The sequence below is a fragment of the Protopterus annectens genome, chromosome 7.part1 (assembly GCF_019279795.1).
Source record: "Protopterus annectens isolate FY-2018-M chromosome 7.part1, PAN1.0, whole genome shotgun sequence".
Classification (NCBI taxonomy): domain Eukaryota; kingdom Metazoa; phylum Chordata; order Ceratodontiformes; family Protopteridae; genus Protopterus; species Protopterus annectens.
The window spans coordinates 209230712-209258608 of record NC_056740.1 but is presented as its reverse complement, the minus strand read 5'-3'; the positions used below and the strand labels follow the sequence as shown (position 1 = coordinate 209258608).

General features: G+C 40.8%; 1 protein-coding gene across 3 annotated transcripts in view; it reads right to left on the bottom strand.

Annotated features, from left to right (window-relative positions):
• ADAL (adenosine deaminase like) overlaps positions 1–27897 on the bottom strand; it is a 594669-nt gene that overhangs the window by 517044 nt on the left and 49728 nt on the right. For 2 of the 3 annotated variants that reach the window (XM_044078655.1, XM_044078653.1), the window contains exon 2: positions 7500–7630. In XM_044078655.1, the coding sequence (XP_043934590.1) occupies positions 7500–7630 (131 nt within the window). Of the gene's footprint in view, positions 1–7499; positions 7631–7777; positions 7868–27897 lie in introns of those variants that run through there. The other variant, XM_044078654.1, reaches the window with a different exon arrangement.

The window sequence follows — 27897 nt, the reverse complement described above, 5'->3', positions numbered from 1 at the left end:
CCTCATTAAATTATATAGCAAAGATTCAAAATTTATTTAAAGCAACACAGCGTTGCCAAAGCAGGTAGCTTTACAGAGGATTTCAATGTCCACTTAGATAAATGTATAGAACCGGCAGTATCAACCATGTGAAATTTAAAAACAAACCAAAATAAATAACAAATCCAAAAAAATAAGAAAAAAATCCTTAAATTATACAGATGAAGACACCCTCATTTCAGAAATATGACAACAAACTTGGGGGAAAAATACCAGGTCTACTAGAACAGCCCGTGGACTTAGATTAGGATCTGAACTAAGGACAATGATAAAACGTTTTTAAGCAACATTAGGAAACAAAGAAATAACTAACATTGATCTGAACATAATGATAATTACACTAGCTACTCTGCCCCAGGAAACACTACTAAGATATTAGCACACAATTTTAATGTGAGCTATACTCCAGAGGTGGTTATCCAAAGCCTACTTATCTCTGGATCCCTCAAATCCACCCCTCATCACTAAAACATGTAATGAAGATGCTTTCCAAGGCCATGGGACCTGATAATACACCTATTTTTTTTTTAATAAACAATAATAAATATTCCCCTTCAGAGCTACTCAAAATATTTAACTCAAGTCTAGTACCAGGCTTTTTCCCTGATTAATTGGTGCACAGCAGTACTACTGCAATCCCATAAGCCTGGCCCCCACCACTGACCGATGGAATTACATGCCCATCAGCAGCCTGACAAGTCTCATTTGCAAAGCCATGGAACATATTATAACTGACCTGATAAACTATGGCATGACTACACTGGCACCACAGCTAGATCCTGGTAAATGAATTTGGTTAACATCTTTGAAATGGTAACACAGGCTGCTGACAGCTGTCATGATGTCCACAGAGCATACACTGTCTTGGCAAAGACATATGACACTATCCCCCCAAGATGACATAGTAAGCTTAATGCATTACAAATAAATCCCTATAGTTAGCAAGTTAGCTAAAAGACAGAACCCACAAAATGCGAGTGGGAGATGCCTCACCAGATTAAGAAAAGTATCAGTGGTGTGCCACATGGCTCAGTGCTGGGATGCTTTTTTTTTGTTTTGCATTTACTTTTCTGATCTCCAGACCATGCACTGCCTTACCAAGTTTGCAGGCAACTGCAAACTATCAGGCAATGTCAAGTTCTCATCTGATGCCATAACAATTCAGCAAGAACCTGCACTCAAATACCTGGTTACCAAAATTGGATTAAAAGTAAATGCAAAGAAGTGCAATACTGTCATAAACGGTAGACCAGCATACAGCATAGACAATACCCCACCTCAAAATGAGAATGTTATTAGGGACCTTGGCACTTTGGCCAATAATTTCCTTTCCTTTTAGCATCATGCAACTAAGTAGCTAGAAAGTCCTTTAACACACAGCAGCTAATTGCCACAAGAATATCATCCCGATCTAAACACAGTCACTGTCCCCTTATATTCTGCATTGGTTAGGCCAACTGAGTACTGTTGCCCATTTGGTATGTACCTTAGCAGAAATACAAAACAACTGGAAAGACCCCAAAAGCTCCTAATGAAGATCACTAGATTAAAAACCCTAAGCTAGCGGAAAAAGGCTGGAAGCACTGTCTATTTATTCAGCATCTTATAGACTGCTAAGCCTTGGCTTCCATGCCATTCGGTACACAGTGATACTGGACTTTTTGTAACTCCACAAATGAAATAGTCCCAATATTCCAGAACCAGGAATCTAGATTTTTACCAGTAGGCAAATAAAACATGGAAGAGAAGAGGTTCTTCACACATTCTCTCTCCTACCACTGGAACAAACTCCCAGCTGCAATTTAAACAGTGTGATACACTACTTCCCTTCAAATGTGACCTGGATAATTGGACAGATACTTGCAAATTCACTCCAGGGCAAATTCTAGGGGTTGAGGTGGCGGAGGGGTGTGGTCTAAGCATGGGTACTGTCAAGGTGCTAATGGATATGAGTCAGTTGCTTTAAAAATCCTAGGATTCTCTGATTCCATATGAGAGATATTAAGCAGCACAAAATATGAGTTACAGCAATGAGGGACCGGCATTATTCAGACAGTGAGAAGAATTGAAGTGAGCACATGCTAACACTAGACCTGTAAAGGAGTCTAATGCCACCTTTAGCAGTACTTTGACAGAGACGAGACTCCCACATAAATCCAGCACAAACAAGTGATCTCTTTAGAGGGAAAAGGAACATCTTGGGAAATCTGGCTAAACCAATAAAAATCAGAAGGTGAGTAAAACAAATGTTATTAATTATCAGAGTGATTCCTCCCAAAAAAGATCAGTAGCTTTGATGAGTACATTAACTCCTACCTTAAATTAGAATAATAACTGTCTCAGTAATTTCTCTTTCAGAAAGAAAACTGGTTCATTACATATCTCGTACATAATCTTGCACCCTGCAAGACAACTTATGCAGGTACAACTAGTAATATTCTGAAGTTAAATCACTCTGAAACTTTAGAGTTGAACTAAATGGTTACTGTTTTGTGGGTCTACTGCCTTCAAATTGCTGACTTCATTTACTGCACAATGAACTTAAGGAAGCATAAAAAAATGACTGTGAGCTTCTCATACTGGTGTCAGTGCAACAGCACCAGTGAATTTCCATGAATACAGACCCTTCACATTGAAGGGTTCCTTTTGTGTAAGGGCAAATTCTAGGGGTTGGGGAGGGGCAGAACAGTGTTTGGTAACTCTCTTGACCCTGAGACAAGTGATATAATGGGAGATGAGTTAAAGTCAGACTGATATGAAGGGTATAGCTGCTGGTGGTTAGGTGATGGATAAATGAAGGAGTACCATGCTGTAAAACTTGACTAAATGCAACTTGGTGTTTCACCAACCATTCACCAAATGACAATAAAATAACTGCCAGTGTGTTCTATCCTCTACAAGGCACCAAAGAAAACCCTTTATCAGCCAGTCTATATTGACCCACATGCAACATGAAGACAAGAATCAGAAGTACAGAATATTAAAGTACTTTAAGTCAACAAACTAGATGCTATACACAACCTACCAATTCTCAGTATAAAAACACATTTTCCTAAAGCAGGTTTCATTTTACCAGTTTTATCTTAACTGTCTAGCAGAAAACATTCACTTTTAATGCATGTTTCCATGTTGCAGACACCCTACGCCTCTTCCTTGATTTCTTGCCATGTTAGCACTGTATCACCCACTGTATTAGATATTACCTATACGGTAGTTTAGCACAGTGTTGCCATGCACGAGCTGCTAACGAATGTCATCATGTAGTCCTGCACTTTATTCTTCCGGTCTACAATTGTGTGACTTATATGCAAGTCACTTAGTCAGTGGTGCTGGACCATCACTGAAAAGTGGCATTTCTGCCTAGTGGTCTTACAGAATTAAGACATTAATAAAATAAAATTTAAATAAAACAATATTCAGAGATCAGTTCGAGTCCCATTACTTGACCACCACATAATTCTAATGTAAAGACCCTTACTGTTGCAGTTTATGTTCCCAGAAAGTCTGTATCTTTGGATGCTAGATGTTCGCTACCCAGCTTTCTTTATCAGCCTCAGAAATGGCAGTGGCATATCCAAGAAAAGTTGTGGTTTAATCTGAGAAATTAATACACTAAAAACAAGTAGAGGCTCATGTGTGGAAGCCAGGTAAGGTCTGACTAATGAAAAATATTTTATTCACAATGATTCTTCTGAAAAAATTATTCAATATGAAACAAGATTTTTAGATGCTATTACAGCATTACCTAAAGAACTTAAAATCTAACTTGAACTTTAATTCATTGACTTTACTATTTTGAAAGTTTTTTTTTTTTAAGAAACTATCCGTGGATTCAATTAAGGCGTTGGAAGGTGTTTGCTACAGTACACTATCTAAAGAGCTGGGTGACATGATGTCTTCTTTAACAGATGTAAGAAAGATTCAGATAAATAATGCACAGACACCCAGTGTAGATGGCAAACCACCAGAACACTTAGGGGTTAAGAAAAACTCACAAGAATATATGTTTATGTTAACATGCAGACCCATGCGCTGGCAGGGGTCTATGTGTTTCTTGAGGACTATTACAATGTATGGACTAAAAAATACTCTTTAGCTTTAAATCTGCAGTTAAAGAGTTATTTGTATGCTATGCATAATTTTGATTTTTTACAATTTTCATAGAACAGATGATGATAAATACCGACAGCGTAAGTGAAATTTATTATTCTTGTTTTATAATGTTTGAGATAATGAAACTACACAATATATTTGGATTGCTAAAGGGCTATATCACAGTCATACTTCCATAAGGGTTGTTGGAGGGCTTATTACCAGTTCCCCATTATGGTCAAGATCGTATTACACAAGATGTGGGATTTCTCCAACTGATCCATAGGACAATAAAAAAAATTTATAAGCTGAACTGGAGCATGTGGACTAAAGATGATTTTCAGTGTCATACGTTTTGCAAATAAAGAGGGTTTTTTTATGCCACTGACATTATGGACAGGTTTGACTTGGACTTTCACACTTAACTGATGAGTTAGACCAGTGAAAAGTACTGATTTAACTGCTAACATTTACGATACGGTTCTAATCTATATCAAATCAGAATAGGGTTTCTCTGATTAATAGAAGAATGCAGGTCTCTCTAAATTTTGCAGACTGAATTTGATGTAGTTTACACAGTTCCCCTTTACAAATGTGTTTTTCAAGGATATGGTAAGTTCATACAATACTTGCTAAAATGTACTTTGTTTTTGTATTTTAATAGAGATATAAGTTACAATTGGATAAAGCCCTTTCTGACATTACAGATGGGGCAATCTAGTTATGAGAGTTTGGAAACTTTCCCTGCTCAGCTGTATTAAGGTATAAAATAGAAAGAGTTAACTTTGGAGTTTAGTGTAGTAATTTTGGCATGCCATTATGCACCTTAAATGAATGGTGACAGTATTCAATATACTTTATGATATTCTGAATGTCAGACAGGAGACTGGGGAGGTGCTGATAAGGCTGAAGAGGATAACAGACTTTCTTGTGTCATTTTTTTGCTTGCAGGGGGGTGTACAGTCAATCTGAGACCTTGTGTTTGCTATATTTTTTTCCATATTTTAAAATGATATTGTAATAGCATGGGTTTCTCAATCTGTGTAATAGATTATATGCAGTCTATGATTGGGCAACTGATAATGCAAAAGCTTTATGGGTTTGTGAGTTTACTAGACCCTGCCCAGGCTGGGATGTCATGTATGTCCCTCCATCCTCCATTCCCAGACTGGGATTGGGACTGATTGGACAACAGGCTCTTACCTTTTGCTGGTGTCCTTACAAACTGGAACAGATATATATTGCAGGAGATATGGGTGCAAATTTCATGAAGTGCTTAAAGATGTACTTGCATACATCTGGCACCCTGAAATAAAGTTTTGAAAAAGAGGGTAGATGTGACCATTATACTATTACTTAAAATAATACATGATTCTTATTTATTCATTTTTTTATTTTATTTAACTTATCTGTTGAACGAGTAAGCCCACTAGACACAACTGTCATTTCCAGGTGTGAGACAGAATAACTGACTTACTTAGTGTTACACAGTAGGCAGAAAGTAGAAGGAATCAACCCTTGTACTGTAGGCAAATGAAGCACCTCATTAAGAGCTCATAACTTTAGTCTTCTGTGCTAACTGCCAGACACCAATTTTCACCTAGTCGCAACAAAACAGGTAAATCAGTTGTATGAGCAGGTTGCTCATCTTATTTTATTTTGCTGTACTAAGGTTTCCTAGGAGAATATTATCAGTATTTTACAATATTGAGATTTCTGTATTTGAACATTTTTGAACGTGGTATTTTTAAAAGCATTTTTCAGCTTTATTTAGATTTGACATCATTTACAAGAAAGTAGGTTTGTTACTTTTACACATCACTATAATATCTCCAGAAGTATGGGAAGCAGGACTGATGAAAGGGAGGCCTCACAAAACTGAACAGTAAGACAAGCACAGTTGTTTGTGAGTCATTGCTTGGAGGCATACACATGTCATAGTGGGGTCAAACACTGAAGTATAGTATGTTTCTCACTGAAGATGTTTACACTGATGATCAGATATTTCAACTACTACAGAATGTATAAAACTTGAATGTCTGACTTCCTGTTATTGTTAAAGGAGAAATATTTTTTATGATTTTTTTCCGAGAACCTGAGGAAAGGAATGTGTAACATTATGGTATGAACAGTCAGTGTTAGACTGGGCAACTGCTTGTTATCCAATAAAGAAAACAGGACGTTAAGTACTATGCCATATTTCAGGGTGTTACTATACTGAAACAAGATTCTGATACATCAGTTGAAGAGTTATTTTGCATATTACTAGATTTGCTATTGTCTGAAACTGTATGCACTTGTATGCATGGTCATAAAGGTGTTTTATTTCAAAAGACATTAACAAAGGTGGTTTCGTAAAAAAAGTAAATACTGGGAAATTACCAGTTCCATAGTTATAATATTATGGACATTAGTACTATAAATTAATTACTTTGCTCTGCTACTGACATAAGACTTTGAATACACACACACAAATAAACAAATTAAAGTGCTCATCATCGGTGTACCCAGCCCAAACGAACGTCCACTACAGAGCTTCCATTAACAACAGTTTCTTCTGCTCCTTACCTTGATCCTGGGCATGTCCCTTTTCTAAGTACATCTCCCAGTACTGTTTTCAGGAAGTACAACCTGGTCAGCTACTGAAGGTAAGGACTGGAAACAGGACTCCTCTGGAGTTAAGGCCTAGAACCAGCCATCCTTGCAGGTAGTCAGTAGCAACTAATCTGGAGGTACAATGTGTCATAATGCAAAGTCCGCATTAAAGCACTTACCATCCTGCCATTCCTCCCTACTTCCTTCATGTCAGTGTTGTGGTCTTCGTTCCCTGTGTCCACTAGCAGTCACCCTGTCACCATCAATTCCTTCACCTTACCATGGAACAGGAAGGTTGTACTACACCTCTTTCATTCCATTCTACTGTCCACAAGCTGAAACATTTGTTCATTCATACTTTTTACTGAACCCATTATCTTTATTGTTGGTTCTACAGTGGTACCTTTGGTCTCTTTCATGTTGTTTTTTGCCTTTATTGGTTACTGAACCTAGGTAACTGCCAATATGGACACATTCCTTGCCTCTATACCAAAGGGTTTGATATGTATGTATGCAGCATACTTGACAAATGAATACAAACCCAAAAATGTCAGATTTGAAAAGTAAAACTACATTTTCAATAATTTCTTAGTCAATACTATACATAGAATATTGTTCTTGGTTTTAATAATCCAAAAACAAGGTTCTTCTTAGACTTAGGTCACACAAAGTACCTTAAGCTGCCCTGCTTATTCGCATCAAAACATCAACATGATCTTCAAGTTGTCCACAATCAACTATGAACTCCAGTTATGATAAACACTGCCACTTACTCCTCGAGTGTTCTTTTCTGCCCTTTTCTGATCATCACCATATCATGATTGATGTTAAGATGAGGTTTCTGTGCTATCAGTTTCTCCATAGTAGATGGACTGATGGAGCCATTCAAGTGGGCATGGAGCTCCTAAAATACAGAAGAAACAAATCATGTAATACACTGTGTTGACAAAGTCAGAAAATGGGTGTCAATTAAGGAAAATTATAAAACAAATATGAATAACAGGCTGATTAAAATGCAAGTACACAAAAGACATGAAAAATGTACACCTACCTCTATTCCGGCAGACCACATACGAATCAATGCCTTCTCAAAAACGAAACGTAATAAATACTAAGACCAACAAAGCTGTAACAATGTCTGAACAATGAGACCTAAAGAAATGTAAATCCAGATTTTCTCATATTAAATCTGTTAAAGCATCCATCTCTCTGTTCACATTACCACTTCTCCAATCCAGGGCACTGTCAAGCTAAGTCTATCCTACTAAGCAACAGGAAAAGGCAGGAAGCATTTCTGAACAGAATGCTAGTTTATTACAGTCTCAACCAAGCTACTCCTCTAAAATGTATAAAATGTAAGTAATTTATAAAAATATCAAAACGCCACAGGAAAATCAAGTAACCACCCTCAAACATCTTTGGAAAAGTCAGTACAAACAATAAAGTGATCATCGATGCATACTAAAATACAATCTTAGATGTAAACTACTGTATATTTTAAAAAAACAAACTGTACCCAATCATATTACAGCTTCACACTTTAGACACATGTAGATTGTGCCATCACTACCAAGTAACACTGAAACAAAAGACAGGTTTATAACCCACTGTCTTCCAATCCTCCTGGATAAACTTCCCCTGCATGGTAAGTGGGTGTGATGCACTATCTTACTTTAAGAACAACCTAAACGACTGGATGGGTATCCAGAGATTTACTCCAGGATTTCCTAGTATGGCCTTCCTGGAGAAAGATGTGGCCTGAGGGAGTATTGTCAAGGCGTAAATAGTTTAAAACTCAGTGGCCTTGGAATATCTATGAAAACTGTAGCACTTTACAGCGCTGCAATGCAGATACCATCCTATACGGGCCCCAATTCTTCCACAAATACAAAAGCAATCTATTTGCTACAGTTAAAAAACATCCTGATTCCCATATGCTCTGCGAAACATACATTACTACCATATGGTCTATAGCACAAAGGCACTGCCTAAATACCTCCCTTTTTTGTACTTTTGTAAAGGAAGGAAAGGCAAAATGCACCAATCTATGCAAATTAAAAAGTTACATTCAGAACTTAATATTTACTTCTCTATGTTCCACAATTGTTTACAGTTTGCACAAAGCACTGCAAAAAGTGCACTACTCCATACTCACACAACTATACACCAATTATATAACAAAACAGAAAATGTAACAGACGTGTAAACTGTAGCAACTTTTTATTACAACTGAGCATTTTCGTCTGTGGTAGGCAAAAGACTTCTTCAGAATAACTCCACCAATTATATATAGAAATCTTTCCATCGAAGCACAAAAGCTTATCTAATATGACTGACTTGAAATGCTGTCTCTGAGTTCACACTCCTTGATTTGTGAAATCTTTCACCATAAAATTTAAAGTAAAAGCAATTTTAAGCAATACTTTCAGGCCTAACTTTATGGTACAGAAGTATGGAGGGATGAGTGTGGAGTAGGAGACCAGCCTTTGAGGCTTTGTTTACTGGATCCCAGCACTACACAAGCCAGGCAGGAAGGAAGAGGAGTAAACAGGCATGTACGGCTTGCCTCTCCCTTGCAAATGCTCATGGAACATATGAGGGGAAGTGTGATTTCTTAAGTGGAGATTGAGGAAAAACTTCCTATGCCTCAAGGATGGGGGCTGGGCTATTTGTTACTCGCATCAATTGGAGAACTGAGGGATGAACAATGAGGTCATCCCATTGGATGTTCCCATTATGCTGTTTAGCCAGGAGTGCATGAGGAGACAGGGCCATAAACAAAAACCCTTAACCTAACCCTCACGGCTACCTTAGTGACAGCGCCTCTTAGTCAACTTTCATCCTCAGTGATGTGGGAACTAATAAGTTGATTGGCTGAGGGTGCCAATGATCATCAGGTGGGGAGACAAAGATAAAAAAAAAAAAAAGAAGGCAATACTTTTTTTACAAAGACAAGCACTAGAAAACACACAAAATACTTCAAATAATGATGGAAATTTGTGTTCAACCAAAACCACTTGTTTTTTGACATAGCACAGAACCTCCACACACCCTTGAAACTAGACTAACTCTCAACCTAAGCACTCAGAAAGCATCCTACAGCCCAGCACTTCCTCAGACCCAATAGCAAGCACTAATATACCCTGACACTGACTGCAAGGCTCTTTATAAACCACTCACCAACCAAGCGACTAAGCAGCTCACCCTACTATTCAGGCATGACCAAAGGGCAATTTCAGGTGTACTCTCCAGTCCAGCTGGTGAATCTGGGTATCCTGAGGCAATGTTACAACTGCCTCCTGTACACAGCCAACCCTCTCCTCCTACCACAAAACACTAACACATGCGAGAGATGCAATTATACAGCCAAACTGGAAGCTAAGCTGTCTCCACCCAAGACTGGAACAGGACAGTCAAGAGGAGAAGGTTAACACTTGCACCACACCTCCAGTCGCACACAGACCTACTAAAACAGTACTGGCAAAAAATACACAAATACACAAAATCATACCCGGAGGCTCTAAATAAAAACCTGCAAAAGCATCAGAGACCTCCAAAGCAGACACCCAAACAACCTGCACCTCCCGTCACAAACCAGACAACACATAAAACACAAAATTAGTGTGCCACACAATCACAGCCGTTAAGGTGAAATAACATAACTAACACACTAGTAATAGGTGACTCTATAGTCAGGCACACTGACGTCCGACTCACTAGGCTGAACAAGTAGAAGGTTACTGTTAGCTGCCTGTTGGGAGCCAGAATCCGCCACATAACACAAGCACTCGGGTTACTCCAGAACAAGTACAAATATGACTCTGTCATTGCTCATGTTGGTGTGAATGACCTGAGACATACCTCCCTGGACTACATGATAAGAGACATGGAAGAGCTCGCCGATCATGTAGCCCAGGATGGTATGACCCTGACCCTGAGTAGCATCCTGCCCTCACCAAGAATGATACCTCAGTATAAAGAAAAAAATGATCAATTTCAACAATTTGCTAAGCTTCTGGTGTCATTCAAAGGGGATCCAGTGTCTGTCAGCCTGGGACGACATGCGCGACAAGCCGCATTGCTTCGCAAGAGACGGCTTGCACGCGTTACCCCTAGGCTTTCGAATACTGGCCAAAGTTCTTGCTGCCCCCATAGTGCCTTTTTTAGGCAAGGCTCAAAAGTCAAACCCACCTCCGTAAACAGCACAATTAACAAAAATCTGAGGGTAATGCTACTCAACGCCAGGAGTTTAAATCTCAAAATGCACATGCTTGAAGCACTCCTCAGTATGGAGAACATCGACATCTGTGCAGTAACTGAAACCTGGTTCAAGGTTCCAGAGAACACCCCAGCACTACCGGGCTACAACTCATACCACACGTTTCGGCCACAGAACACGGACCGAAACACAAAAGGAGGGGGTGTATCCATATTCATCAAGGATACCTACACCTCCAGGTTAGTAGTGCAGCATGATACCTCTGAGATTATCCATGCGCAACTAACATCAGGCAAATCTGCAATGCAAATTGTGGCCTCTTACAGATCACCCTCCATGACCCAGGACCACCACTCCACCTTTCTGGAGACACTGGAAAACATGAAGGTCCTACCGAACACCCTGATATTGGGCGATTTCAATTACCCTACCATTCACTGGGAAAACTACTCGATTACAAACTCCCAGGCCCAGCGCTTCCTGGAATTCATCATCTCAAATGCCCTGGATCAGCTGGTAAATTCCCCTACCAGAGGTAAAAACATACTGGACCTGGTCATCACCAACATGGGCGACAGGTGTTCCACACCGGAGGTCAACCCGTCACTGGTTAGATCAGACCATAAACTAATCACTCTGGATGCCCACACCCCACCCCCCCCCCAACTAAGGAAACCACAGTAAAAAACTTTTCTAAAGCGAACTTCACCTTCCTTAAGAAAGAGGTGGTAAGATTCACGGCCCCCACGCTCAAGGATAATACTGCCCAGGATGCAGAAACCTTTACAAATGCACTCTATGAGCACCTACAAGAATGCATGGATCGTGCCATCCCTAGCAAAACCAAGACTCACTCCTCTAAGAGAAGGAAACCAGTTTGGTGGACCCTTGCCATAAACAGGCTATACAACAGATAGAATAGGAGGAAACTAGTTCAAAAAAAAAGCAAATCCCAAGAAGGAAAGACATCCCTGATCAGTATCAGTAAGAAACTAAGGTCCCTCATGAAATCACCCAAGGCTAACTTCGAAAGAAAAATAGGCAAGGATTCAAAAGATAACCACAAAGCCTTCTTTAGCTATGTTAAGAATCTAAGTGGCAACTCGCAGATATGCACTGAACTAGTGCAAAATAGCACAAAACATACTGAATCTACTGATTTTGCCAACATCCTGGCAGATAGATTCAGTGCAAACTTCACCCCCCTCTCACTTCCAAAAGGGCCCACAACAGTACCGGAAAAGTGTAGTGTCCCAAAAATCACAGACGCACAGGTAAAAACAGCCCTTTCAAAAGCCAAAAACACTGTGTCAATGGGACCAGATGGTATCCCAGGCTGCTTCTTGCACGAACTACAGAACGAACTAACCCCCCACCTAAACACGCTGTTCAACCTCAGCCTCTCCACAGGCTATGTGCACACAGAATGGCGCACAGCAACAGTTATTCCTCTCCACAAAGGAGGGGCCACAACTGACCCTGGTAACTATTGCCCCATAAGCCTGACTAGCCTGGTTTGTAAGGCTATGGAGCACATCATCATGGAACTCATTAACAAAGACATTGGGAACCTCCAAACACTTGACTCGACCCAGTACAGCTTTGTTAAGGGCAGATCATGCCTACTAAACCTGGCTGACTTCTTCGAGACAGTCACCAAGGCCATAGACGAGGCAAAGGTGGTTCATACGGCCTACCTTGACCTCGCCAAGGCTTTTGACACCATTCCCCACTCGGGTATTGCAGAAAAACTCACCAGCCTGAACATAAACCCCTACGTCACGAGATGGGTTGCCAACTGGCTTACAGACAGAACTCACATGGTAAGAAAAGCGGGCTCCAGGTCCGACTCTAAACCAGTCACAAGTGGTGTCCAGCAAGGCTCAGTCCTGGGACCCATTCTGTTCGGCATATACTTCTCAGAAGTACAAGCAAACACAGGAGGACTATGGCTAACCACGTTCGCCGATGACTGCAAACTGGGAGCCATAACTGACTCTCCAGCTGACATGGAAATCCTCCAAAAGGGCCTTACTGAGATGGACACCTGGTGTCAAAGTCATGGCCTCAAGCTAAATGCCAAAAAATTCATAGTCATCCCGTTTGGGAAAAACAAAACACCCACGAATTACCACATAGGTGGCAGCCCCCTTAATACAGAAGAGGTAATAAGAGATCTGGGGACCCAGGTAGATAGTAATCTCTCCTTTGACAATCATATTGCTAATGTAGCTAGGAAATCCTTCTATGTGGCCCATCTAATTACTAAACGGTTCGCATCTAGAAATAGAAAGGTTATAGTGCCCCTCTACTCGTCACTCATTAGACCCATCATAGAGTACAATGCCCCATTTGGGATGTACCTCACAAGACACTTCCAACAGCTGGAAGGACCACAAAAGTACCTCACCAAGAGCATTACTGGCCTAAAACATATGTCCTATGCAGCCCGACTGAAAAAACTCCGGCAGTACTCAGTGGCATATCGCTTACTCAGAGGTGATCTCTGCCTGACTTACAAAGCCATGTCTAACTCAGAATTGATGGACATGCTCCACCTAAAGAAATCCAAGTCACTGCGAGCCACGAGCTCTAGTGAGCCAAACCTTACCACAACAATAAATAGAACATGCTGGAGGGATAGATTCCCGTCACAGAGACTCCCCATGCTTTGGAACAAAATTCCAAACTACATCAGGCAGAGCCCCTCCCTAACACTCTTCAAAAGAAACCTTGACGAATGGATGGGTAACAGAAAATACACCCCTGGGATCACTTCACTGGCTCTGCTTGACAGAGGATCTGTTAATTAATCAATGGGGCAGCGAAAGCCAACACACTCTGGCTGGGCTTATAAATGCCCTCGAGCAGACAGCCTAGTACCTACCTATGAATCTAGTAATACAAAAGTGCTTTGAGAAGCCAAACCACAAAGAATGCTAATAAGCAAAGCAGTAGCGTCACATAAATAACAAACAAGCCGATAAAAGAAACACTACATGTCTTCACTACCAAACAACGGAAAAAAAGCATATCCAAATGAATGTGTAAGGCACTCGCCATTACGGTAGATCTTCAAAATTATGCAAATGCATACCACTGCATTCTTTACTTTCTGAGCAGTTCTCATCAATCACAGCAGTCAGTTCATCACACAGAGCAGTCCACATATCGTTTCCAGTGTCACAGCACTAAGGCTGCCTGAGACTGCTTACTTCTTATCTTAATTCCCTAGGCAGCTACAGATTCCATTACCATGGCTACGGTGTTTCATCCCATCTTTATGGACTCTGATCTAATACAGCACCTACAGCAACCACTACGCTTGCCGTCCCGTTCCTTTTAATCTTGAGGAGCCTGGTTGCGTTCATTTCATAAGCGATCTTGCAAGACCAGCCTCCTATCTACAGGAGGTCATGATTTGGTCTTCATTCTTTACTTAAGAGGCCTCCGCATGTAGACTCCTTACGTCTGGTATAACTCACGCAGAATGCTCTTCTGTTTCCTTTTCTCAGGAATCTCAACTTCATTTTCTCTGAACTGTCTCTCCTGTGAGGTGAGGCTCTTGAAGACGGCACCAATGTTTAAATTTGAGGTATAATTCTCTTCTTGAGAGTTTCAACACGGGAATGTAGACTTTAGATCCAAACAGTTGGTTACCTTAGCCTTCTAATATTGTTGTTCCCTAGCTGATCCCTAGCTCATGTCAAACACTGCTGTTTTTATATGAATTTTGTTACTCGTTTGTTTGCAACAGCTAGCACTCTGTTCTGCTTCTGTAGTTTAACTCTTTTGGTACTTTTAGTATCCGATCCTGGGATACCACCCATTGTGTCACTATTTTGTAGGTGAGTAAATTAGGTCATTCTTTGATAGTTCTTTCCTTTCCCCTTCCATGCTTTATCAGGGGGCTCATCACTTGCAATTAGGATCCAAAGAAAGATTCTATTCTAATACACTGCTATCCACAAATGCCAACTTTCTCAGGAACATTTATCCTGATTCCCCTTTCAGGGCCATCAGCAACAGTGGTTTATTTTCATCCTGTCTGCATTGTATTGAGTTTCCATGACATGTGATCAGGCAGATATATTTAGGGGAAACAGGTGCCCTAAAATACTTAAACTTTCCTTGCGTAATATATTTTAGGCTGTGTCTAATTTCCCAACTGTCATCTTGCACATTGTATGAGATAGCTACTGTGTTACTGCTATACCTATAAAATCTTTGCTGACTACTAACTGGGGTGGGCTATCTGCATTATAGCTGCCAAGACCTTGAAGTTGAACAGCTGTCTGTTACAGAGGTTTTCATTTGTGAACTTCTCTTGCGTTGAATATGGCTCTTTTCATTTCTTCTTTCCTTTAAGGTCAGTGTATTCCCTTTGCAGCAGTTGCTTCTTTGAACTATAGATCTTGCACATTTTTCTCTATAGGGAAAGCCACTTTGGTATTCTTCAGCCTTCCTATTTACTTACTTTAGCTCAGCTTCTTCTCCAATTAAGATGATCATTCCCAGACTGACTGCTTCCTTCAAGCTTTTGGACCAAATGGCTGGGGTGCCTTCTGTGCAGAGTCCGCATGTCCCCCCTGCGTTCATGTGGGCTTCCTCTGGGTGCTCCAGTTTCCTCCCATGTTACAAAAAGATGCACCTGGAGCATTTCTCCCAGGGCCTCAGTTGAAAATTGGCTCATTTCAACTCATACTTTCCAGGTAAACAAACGTTAAATAAATAAATAAATAAAATATTACTGAATGACTTTCAGTTATATCACTGCTGGCTTACTAGATTCCTTTTATCTAAAGATGGTTTCAGTAACTGGCCTTGCACCTTGTATAATATTTGGGCTACACTGTCCTTTGCTGTTTTTCTAATAAATTGCTCTTGGCTTAATACCTTTGTCACAATCTGCTTACTCTGCAATTTCCTGTTTGTCACTGAGGACACCTCTTTGTTCAGAGATGGCAAAATGGTTAAGGTCTTCATCACCCATGCACAAGGTGGAGATGGTATAAAGGTTAAGGTCTTTGCCTCCCATGTACAAGTTACAAGCTTCAATCCTGGCCTCTGATCAATGCCTGTTTGGAGTTTGCATGTTTTCTCTGTGTCTTTGTGGGGGGTTTTCCCACTGCCAAAACACATGCTCAGTGTTTCCTTCTAAAAAAAAAACCTTACCTAAGAATGAAGAGACTCTAGATGGTGCCCTATAGGAGGAAGAGTTGCACTGACCAACTACTTTGGATATCTATTGTGGTGTGCAGTATCCTCAAGATAAAAAAACACTGATCACAGACTGCGAGTTGTGGCAGGGCTAGCCAGTGAGCGGTGCAAAAATATGGTTCCAGGTTATCTGGTCATGTTTATGTTGCCAAAATAGGCATGGGCATTTACCAGTAATAAGTGAGCTGAGGACCTGGCCTAATTGGTCCCTATGCCAGGGACCCAGAGGGGTGGTGTGTGTGCCCCCTATTGGTAAGTGTATGCCTGCCATAAAGCCCAGCATCCCTAGGTCAATAAGCTACTGGCTAGCCAGTGTCCAGTTGCCCAGCTTGGGTTACCTGGGGTAGTTCTGTTGAGTGAAAGTTGGACAAAAAAACAAACAATCAACCTGCCAAACATGAACTAAGAATTGCACACTCAGCGTAGGTTCACTGACAGGATGAGGCTTGGAAATGGATGACATGTCGGTAAGGAGATGGCTGGACATACTACATATATAAAAAAGACAAGGTGGAAGGGCACACAGTGCATCCAGAGTCTACTACTCAGGAGGAAGATAGGCTACACATGGTGTGGGAATTGTAGTGAGGGAAAGACTTAAAAAGACAGTGAGTGATGTCATCAGAATTAGTGACAGATTTGTGGCAATCAGACTTCAACATAGGACAGGATTCATAATCTCAGCCTATGCCCCACAGCAGGGTTGTGATAGTGAAGAAAAGACTGCATTCAGACAGCAGTTGCAGAATCTACTGGATAAAGCAGGACAACATGAATTGGTGTTGATAATGGGTGACTTGAATGCACATGTCTGGACAGATAGAACAGGATAGGAGGACTGTCTGGATCTACATGGATGGGGTAACAGGAATAAAGAAGGAGGGGCAATTCTGGGCTTCTATCTGTCAAATGGTTTGCTGGTAGCCAACACATAGTTCAGCAAGACAGAGTCACAAGATCAAACATGCAACTCGGGTAAACTTCCTTCTAGTAAGGAAGTGGGCACAGGGGTAGAAACAGCGATTGCACAGACATCCCCATTGAAACAGTTAGCCCAAAGCATAAACCACTGGTTGTCACAATCAGTTGCAAGCAGCGGTCAGAAAAGGCTCTAAGGTCAGCAAAGACAAGGCTGACGACCTGGAAGTTCACTGGAGAGAAAGCACAACGCTTCAAGGAATTACTCAGGGCTCTAACACCGCAAGAAGAAGAGAAAATAGGTGGAGTTAAAGAAGAATGGCAGCGCCCACTTGTGAGAACTACAGAACAGATATGCAACAGAAATAAGGTACACAAGGAAATCTGGTAGTGGAATGCAGACGTCCAGGAAGTTATTAAAAGAAAGAAGAAGTGCAGGAAGAAGTGGGAGACAGAAAAGACAGATCAGGCTACAAAGGAATACTGGTTAGCTAACAAAGAATAGGAGTTGCAATAGCAAAGACAAGGCATCAGAGGAACTCTACCAGCTTCTGGAGCATGAATCAGTGGCTGGCACAAAGAAACTCTAACAGGTTGCAAGGCAAAGGCAGAAAGATAAAGAATAGAGTCAGACACCCTGCATAAAAGATGCTGGCAACAACCTGCTCACCAGTCCAAAGGACATCAAAGACAGATGGAAGGAGTAAACCCAGCAGCTTCTGAATGAAGAAAACCACACAGAAGCTGAATGGCCCCAGACACAGCCTACAGTGAGATAAGTGGAGCCCACCATAGAAGAAATAAGTATATCATTAAAGAAAATGAAGTCAGGGAATGCTGCAGGTCAGATGAGGTCACAGCAGCTTTGACCAAGATGTTGGGTGAAAAGGTGAGAAATGGTTCTTGAGGTTACTTACAGTAGTATGGAGAGAACGACATATCCCAGACGGCTGGATAATAAGTACATTAGTGCCACTGTTCAACAACAAAAGGGACATTCATAACTGTGGGCAGTACAGAAGTATCAAACTCTTATCACACTGTATGAAAATTCTGGAGAGGGTGACTGAGCAACGAATAAACAGAGTATTAGAATGTAAGGTGGGAAATGAGAAGTTAGGGTTTTGATCAGGATGAAACACCACTGACCCAATGTTTGCAGTGAGACAGATACTTGAGAAGAAGCTAGAAATAAGGAAAGAGTCCAACTGGGCATTCCTAGACTTGGAGAAAGCATATGACAAGGTCCCAAAAAAGCTGATTTGGTCAGCCCTGCTGTGGTCCAAAGTCCAGGAAACACTGCTAGAATTAATGAAAGCATGCACAAAGACCCAATGACTTGAATACGAACAATGTTCGATCTTACAGAGGTGTTCCCAGTGGGAGTGGGTGTGCATCAGGGTTCAGCTCTGAACCCACTGCTGTTCATACTGGTGATGGACCACACTGTTAAAGTTGCTGTATGCAAACAATGTGGCATTACATGCAGACTCTGAGCAAGAACTTCAGCAAAGGTTAGGGGAATGGAATGCAAACATTGAAGGCACATGGGATGAAACTGAGTACAGGTAAGATAGGTGTAAAGGCAGCAAATGGGGGAAATCAGAAGATGATGAAAAATGAGATAGAAGGGAAAACAGTGGAATATGTTAACAGCTTCAAGTATCTGGGGGGCATAGTTGAGGAGAAAGGAAATCTAAATAAGGAGGTCAAAGCTAGAATCAGAGGGGCTGCAGTCAACTGGCACAGAGTGTCAGGGGTAATGTATGAATTAAGAATGCCAAAGAAGCTGAAAATTAAGGTGTACATAACAGTGGTGCAATCAGTGCTATTATATCCTATAGAAACCTGGGCAGTAAAGGCAGAGCAGTTGAGGAAACTAGAGGTGGTGGAGATGAAGTGCCTGAGATGGGTGGTAGGATGCACACTGTGGGACACATGAAGAAATGAAGACATAAAAGCAGAAGACAAAGAAGCTCCAATTGCAGAAAAGGTCACAGAGAACAGATTATGGTGGTTCAAGCACATGTGCAGAAAAGCAAAAGACAATCTTGTCTTCTTGTGATTATTTTTTGTTCAATATTTTAGATCTTAATTCTACGTATCTATGTATTTTAGTACTGGAGCTTTTCTCTCTGGGTCTTCTCTGAAAACGGGCTACTTGCCCAGTCGGACACTACCCGGTAATCAAATGTAATAAATAAAAATAAATTTGATGAAGATGATTTGGGAAAGACAAAATGAAGCCAAGAGGAAATGAGGGCATCTAGCAAAGAGGTGGATAGACTGTGTGAGAGAAAGCCTACAACAGTCAGGCATAAGTGTTGAAGAAGGTAGGAGACTGGCAATGAATAGGGAGAAATGGCAACAAGTGACGTGACATCCTGACCCCATACAGAAAATGGGAAAAAGGAAGTTGATGACAATGATGACTTAGGATAGCTGTCACTGTCTGAAAACATGTTTCCATTCATTAGGCTCCAAGCTGATTCTGTCTCTCTCTCTGTCAGGCTTTTGGACAGCTTTATGACAATGTTTCTTGGTGTTCTCTATGAACTTGCAAAATACCTCTTCCTTCTTAAGGTCCTCTGTTACTGACCTTTTACCTAGCCTTCCTTTAGACTAGACCTCACAGGGGCTCAAATGCATATTGTTTTTAAGTTGTCCATCACTCTTGCATCTATTCTGAAAATGTAGGCTTTTGCCTTTACAAAGACACAAGTTTTGACAACCAAGTTAAAACAAAGTTTCAAAGATGTCTTAACAAAGACCCAAGTTCTTACAAGTAGGTTTAAATGAAGTTAGAGTCATACTGAAATAAGAACTATATAGCAGACGAAGAGTCCAGAGCAATGTCAAGTTGAAAGGATAATGGGTCAATCAGGCTGCAGCACAGTGTTCGACTTGTTGTCATTTAAAAAGATGAAAAATATAACTGACCCAAGAACAGGGCATTATGGAACTGGCTACCAGATGGCAGAAGGTAATACTATCCCATTTAAAATCCTGAGACTGTCTCTCAAGGGAGAGGAAGAGCCACTTGGTAGTACAAGTTATGTGGTCCAAAGGCTAACGGCTTACACATAAGGAGTTGGTGGTTTCAGTATCAACTGCCTTTATCAAGTCAAATTGCCAAAAGAAGGCAGCACTGTCACACAATGTACTAAAACTGCAGATACCTCAATGTTATAGGTACCTAATTTACTAATTGATTTTCTACTCAGTTAATAGTTTTCTTTGCCCCATATGCTGTGTTACCCATCATCTACAAAAATACTTCTCATCATAATCTATGGTAATGTCTTTGCAGTATTAAAAGAATTTAGCACTAATTTTTATGGATGAGCATACTGACATGATTATGTACAATGGTTTATCCTTCTCTTTCACAAAATGCATTCTGTAAAAGATGAGGTTATCATACTCTACTTTTTCATTCAATATCTTCTTTATATTTACTTAGAATGGCATTACTCAGAATTACTACTTACTTTGAGCATCTCTACACATTGCACCAAACTTATTTCTAGTTGCATTTGGTTTCATGTGCACTGTCACATCTTAAAATAGTACAATATGCAAATTGTTCTTCAGCTGCAAAATATGTTTACATTACATATTTTTGGGGGAAAAAATGGAATCCGTTAGGTCCTCGGTCAGTTTATTTCTGTGACTGGTATCAAGTTGGTAGTAGAAGAGATGTGAATTTCTAAAAGCCCAAAAAGTTTATGGTCCCATATGGAGAGAAGAACAACATCAGTAAATAACATTACAAAGTGGGATGTGTGAATTTCTACAGACTAAATATGTTTCATGAGCTCAATGCAAAGGAAAGAACAAAGCTACACATTCCATGCTATGACGGCTTTTCCAGAGTCCGGTGCATCTTCTTACCTTTCAAATTTTAATGTAAGAGTCACTCAGACACATTCCTAAAGAAAATATAGTCAAATTTTATATAAACTTAAACTTGTGTGCTGAGGAAGCCAAAAAGCATAGAAATGCTGCAGATGGAAAGAAAAATACAGTTGTGTAAGTAAACCTACCATAACAGCAGATGTTCGAATGATAGCTGCAGCACTAGCCTTAGTTATATGGGTTATGGCCTGACAAGGACATAACAGCCAGCCAGCTTCCACAGATTAATGACACCTTCCACACGCCCATCAGTCACCTCAAGCAGAGCTGAAGGAAAAAAAAAAAGCAGTTTGGGCTCCAAGCCTCCCCTTCAGAGCTTTCATGCCAACTAAGAGAGAGGGAAGCTGGAGACCTGAAATATCAGTGCTAGGAAAATAAGCACAAACATCCTTAACCTAGCAACAAAAAAACATATAAAATAAGGGGGATGAAGGGAGAGAGTGGTACTGCAGCAGCAATCATTCCAACATCTACTATTACGGCAAGTTTACTTACACAACTGTACAATGTTTATCATATAGATCACTGCTGCAGTAGTCTTAGCTATAGGGTAGACTACCACAGTTTAAAATGTCGGAGAGGAGGAAGGAAGAGGGTCCAGGAGCCCCTGGAGAATGGTCCCAGCAAAGCCTGTCCTAGACCTAGAGAAGGAATCTAGTCTGTAGTACTTTGTAAAGGTATGTACAGAGGACAAAGCTGCTGCTTCAAGAATACTTGAGTTCAACCCACAACAGATCGTACACCCACCTGTGGTGCAGAAGGCTGTGAGTTCTAGTCTCACATCAGGAATATGGATTACTGACACTGCAGTTCAGCATAAGGAGATACTGTACTCCTGAGTGTGCCATCCTTTGAATGAGACGTTTAACCGTGTTCCCATCTGCTTCATTTGGTGGTAGCTCTGGTGGATGTAAAAGACCATCTACTGAAAAAAGCAGAGGAAGCTCCTCAATGCCTAAACCAAGTTTTCCCTAGTTGCATACACACCACCTTGTGCACCCCCTGGCAACGAGCCTACTGGGACTGTCAGTCAACAAAGAATAAAGTCAGAGTTGAAGCCAAGACCCTGGCAGAATGAGCCCTGACCACACCTGGGATTGCTTTTTTTTGCTGGATTTAATAAAAGGTAATAGCATGAAACAATCATTTGGAAATACTTTGCTTTGACACAGGTTGTCCTTTCTTCTTACATTCATAGAAAAAATACAAAATTGATTAGAGTTCATGAAAGTTTTAGTTCCACAAAATAATATCAGAGTTATCTGTGGGCATCCCAGGTATAGAATAACCTTTCTCCCTAATTTTTGGGTTCTGGAAAGAAGAGGGGGAGATGGATAGCTTGGCTCAAAGTAAACTCATTATCACTTTAGGCATAAATGAAGGATTACTTCTTATGGAAACCCTATCTTTGTGGAAAATGAGAAGGTTCATCCACCATAAGAGCTTGCAACTCAGATACTCTACTTGAAGATGTCAAAGCAATCATCAAAAACTTTTTTCAAGTTGCGAACCTTAAGTCAGTCTGATGAGTTGGTTCAAACTGAGCAAGAGCAAGAGTTAATTTTTCCAATACAAAATTAAGATCTCAAGTAGGAGTCATCGGCTTTCTAAGAACCTAAGTAAGTCAAACCTCTTTCATAAAATGTCCTAGCTTAAAAAATCACTTTCTACCATAAAATTAAAAAAGAAAAAGCGTTTTTTCTTGAAGAAACTTAACTACTTAGCAATGCAACATCATTAGTTGACCACTGATCTTTGAAAAGCTACAAGATTAGAGCTCTTTGGCAGAAAGAAGGCTCTGAGGGGTTTGGTGCTCAAATCACTCTTTTACTTCAGCTCTGCTTGATATAACTAATGGTTTGGTCGCATGAAGGTGCCCTTACATTCTGGAAGTTGGCTGGCTGTTATATCCTTAGCAAGATAAAATCCATATAACTAAGGCAACTGCAGCAGTGATCAGTACAATGAATATCACCAAAATCATGCATTTTTTTGTATGTGACACAAAAGGGATTATTTTATAGAGAGGAAAATATACCCTGGTTAAACAGAACATTATGTTTAGGGCACAGACGCAGCAAAGGAATTTAGTGCCTTGGGCAACATACATTTGCCCCTCTCCGTGTGTGAAAAGAGTACAATAATGATCATGTAAAGACAACTTGAAAACTGTCAAACATTTTAAAGAACAGTTTGACAGTGGACAAGGCATCAACTGTGATGGCCTAAAGACAGCTAGTAAACTAGTTGTTCTGTTTTGACAACAGGGTTTGAACAAAGATGAATCAATGCTGAAATACTGACCATATAGATTGTGCGATCTAGTCATTTACAGTGGGAACTTTACTTAAGAATTTCTGGACCCGGAATTGCCTAGACATGGTAAGGCCTTGTTGTATCTAATAATGGTGGCTGCCAAAAAAAGCAATTACTAGAAAATGGAAATCAAAATCTAAACCACCTACACTAGAAGTAGTGAATACAGTAACGGAGATAAAACAACTGGAATTAAGATCTTTAGAAAAGGGTAGGAGCAAACTACATAGGAAAAAATTAGAACTGTGGGATCAATACATACAAGGGAGGAATTAGGTTTAAAAGGCGGCAGGACTTAAATGAGCTATGTAATGTTTGACTGAAAAAGACGGGGTTGATTATAAGTGATGTACAATGTTTGCAAGAGTGTCTCAGGATGGTTTGTGATGTAAAATGCTTGCAACCTGGATTGTGTTGGTGTGGTTTGTTTTCATTTATATAAATGGATGACCACCTATGTAGTAAGTGATTGTTTAATAAAGATGTTTCTTGTTAAAAAAAAAAAAAAGAAAGACGAAGAAGAAAAACAGGAATTGGATAATTTATGCAATGTTGCTTAGGTTACATGATATGTGGCAATATACGTGAAGTAAAATATTTATGTTAATTATAGTGCAATTACTTTCATATGAGTGTAAATTTGCATATGCCACAAGTATACCACAAGTGATAATTCAATAAATATGTTGGGGGGGGGTTCTGGACCCATTATTTATACATTTCAATCAGTGACTCTTCTGACTTCTTTTCTTTGTCAGTTTTTTTTTAAATCAGACTTTCACAAATCCTTTTTTTCTTTCATCAAAAGAATATGATTAAACAATTTTTTTTTCTGTAAAGCAGTAAAAAACAATTATTTTGCTAAAGTAACATAAACTTAATCAATTTGGCAAGCTTCCTGGGCTGTTTCTTACATGCTCCTTGATTTAGCAGATTCCTACATTCTTTAAAAGTTTGTTGCCTTGGCTCCAACATCATCTTCCCTTTCACATTTTAAGGTTTTGTCTCAAGAGAAGCCCATCTATCAGGGTATCTAAACATAAAAAAAGACAGTTTGAACTGTTTAACCAAGTAACTGAGATTGCTTAAGAGACGGCATGCAGGCTGTACAACGACTTAATAAGCCTTCAGTGCCACTTACAAGTTGTCATCCAGGGCAGGTGCCCATTCACCCCACCCTGAAATTGTTGCACTTTGCTGTAGCATAGACTAGATTCAGACCTGCTGAATCTAGTTCTGTTTGTATAACTTGACCACTAAATCAGGTCATGTTTTGTTGAAGAGGGTTCCCATGCACCGTACTGTCAGGAGTGTGCAGTTAAAACTCATCTACTTGAAGGTTAATGGAACAGAGCTCAGTTTTGAGCTTTTCTATTGGTTAATTTGTTCAGATCAGTTTGTGCATCGTGCACTGCTGCGCAACAGTGGGCACCGTTGGTGGTTACAGGCGCAAATACGTTTCCCTTAATGTTCCCCTTAGTACACTGCTGGTGCTCCATCAGTGAGTTCTCATGATTGTCCCTCACTGACAGGTGATACATTCAATGAAGGTCCTGAGGTACAAACACAGTTCCTACCCACTAGCCCTTCGTAATTTTTGTCCACTTCTCCTGTCCTCTACTTTACCTGTTCCTTCCTGTCCTTTTCTTGTTTTCTGATCACATCAACTTATCTAGAATTATGGACTGACAGTTTCTCCAGCCAGCCTGGTCGACATGGGCATCCTGAAGCAATGTAGCAATTGCCTCATACACGGACAACCCACTTCTTCTAGTCCACACAAATTCATTATGTATTCATTGAATGTATCACCCGGCAGTGAGGGACAATCATGAGAACTCACCGATGGAGCACCAGCAGAGTACCAAGGGGAAAAAACTTCTCCAAAGCCAACTTCATGCTACTGAAGTCAGAAGTGACAAACTTCACAACACCCATGCAGACGGGATCTGAAAGTTCGACTGCAGAATCCTACACTAAGGCGCTATATGAGCACATCCACTCGTGCATGAATCGTGCCATCCCAAATAGAACCAAGATGCTCTTCTCCAAAAAAAGAAAGCCAATCTGGTGGTCCCCTGCTATAAACAAACTATGCAACAGAAGGAAGAAACTGTTGCAGAAGAGGAAAATCCCAGGATGCAAAAAACTCCCTCACCAGCCTCAGTAAGAAGCTGAGATTCCTCATAAAATCCTCAAAAGCTAGTTACGAAAATAAAATTGCCAAACATTCCAAAGACAACCACAAGGCATTCTATAGTTATGTCAAGAATCTAAATAGCAATGCCCAGATCTGCTCTGAGCTACAACAGAATGGCATTAAATATACTGATCCCAAGGATATTGCCAATATCCTGGCAGATCGATTTAGTGCCAACTTCACCCCCCTCTCACCTCCCTAAAACGCCCATCTCAATACCAAAAGATTGCCAAGTTCCGGTAATCACGGCCACACAGGTAGAAACCGCACTCTCCAAAGCTAAGAATACAGCATCCATGGGACCAGATGTCATCCCAGGCTGTGTACTACATGAACTAAAAAATGAACTGGCACCTCACCTAAGTGTCATGTTTAATCATAGCCTCGCCTCAGGCTTCGTGCCCACTGAGTGGCGCACAGCTACAGTTATTCCACTCCACAAGGGGGGATCCGCCTTGGATCCCGGGAACTACCGTCCCATCAGTCTGACAAGCCTGATCTGCAAGGGCATGGAACGCATTATCATGGAACTTATAAACAAAGACATTGGCAACCTTCAAACACTGGACCCCACCCAGTTTGGGTTTGTGAAGGGCCGATCTTGTCTCCTGAATCTGACTTCTTTGAATCAGTCTCCAGAGCTGTGGACGAGGGTAAGGCAGTCCACACAGCCTATCTGGACCTCGCCAATGCATTCGACACCATCCCCCACTCTAGAATCATAGATAAACTTACTAAGCTGTGCATAAATCCTTACGTCACTCGATGGGTTAACAACTGGCTTACTGACAGAACCCAGACTGTAAAAGTAGCCGACTCCAAATCCAGCTCCAGACAAGTGATAAGTGGAGTACCTCAGAGTTCAGTCCTGGGACCACTCTTGTTTGGCATCTACTTCTCTGAAGTACAGGCCAACACTAAGGGACTCTGGCTAACAAAGTTCGCAGATGACTGGAAACTGGGAGCCATTATTAAATCCCCAAATGATGTAGATATTCTACAAAAGGGCCTTACAGAAACAGATGCCTGGTGCCAGAGCCATGGGCTCAAGCTTAATGCCAAGAAATGTATAGTCATCCCCTTTGGAAAAAAACATGTACCCATGAATTACCACATAGGTGGCAGTACACTAAACATCGAAAGTGTGATGAGAGACTTAGGGACACAGGTGGACAGTGGTCTCACTTTCGATAACCACATTGCCACAACAGTCAGGAAATCCTTCTATGTGGCACACCTCATCACTAAGGAGTTTTTATCCAGAAAAAAAGAGGTCATTGTCCCACTGTACTCATCCCTCATTAGACCCATTATAGAGTATAACGCCCCCTTTGGTATGTACCTCACAAGACATCTGCAACAGCTGGAAATGCCACAGAAATAACTCACTAAAAGAATCACAGGCCTAAAGCAGATGCCATATGCTGACCATCTAAAAAAACTCCAGCTATACTCTGTGGCATATAGTCTACTCAGAGGAGATCTCTGCTTAACATACAAGGCCATGTCAAACCCTGAGCTGTTGGACATGCTCCACTTAAAGAAATCCCAATCCCTCAGAGCCACATGCTCCAGGGATCTAAACTTTGTCATCACAATGAACAAAACATGCTGGAGGGATAGATTCCTGACCCAGAGACTCCCCATACTATGGAATAGACTGCCCATACATGTCAAGCAGAGCGCCTCATTGGCCCTCTTCAAAAGGAACCTTGATGATTGGATGGAAGATAGGAAATTCACCCCGGGGATCATGTCAGTCGCCCTGCTAGACAGGGGTCCAGAGAAGTAAATATTGAGGGAAGAAATATCCAGGGAATTGTTATGGCTAGGCTTGTACAGGTCCTAGGGCCAATAGCCTACTACCAACCTATGAACCTATGTGAGAGATGCAGCTATATTAAGAACCTAAAATCCAGGCTGTCTTACTCACCAGTCAGTCCATCTGATACTAAGCAGGTTGTCAGCATGAACACATCACCTCCTGCACCTACCAAACCAACAACAATATACATATGCAGAGGTCCTTACAAGAAGCTTACCTAAACATCATAGACCTCCTAAACCCAAACACAACTACTCTTCACATAATACATCCTCTGCAGAACACAGTACATGTAATATATCACATACCAGTGTCTCACCAGTCAAGCCCCTAAGGCATAACACAAAAACAAACATATTAGTCATAGGTGACTCAATTGTGAGAGACACAGATGTCCCTCTCACCGAGTTGGATAAGGAAAAGGTCACGGACAGCTGTCTGTCAGGTGCCAGGATCCACCACATCAGACACGCACTTAAGTCTGTCAACAACAGGCACTGTTATGACTCTGTCATATTCCATGTTGGCGTGAACGACAAGAGACGTACCTCACTG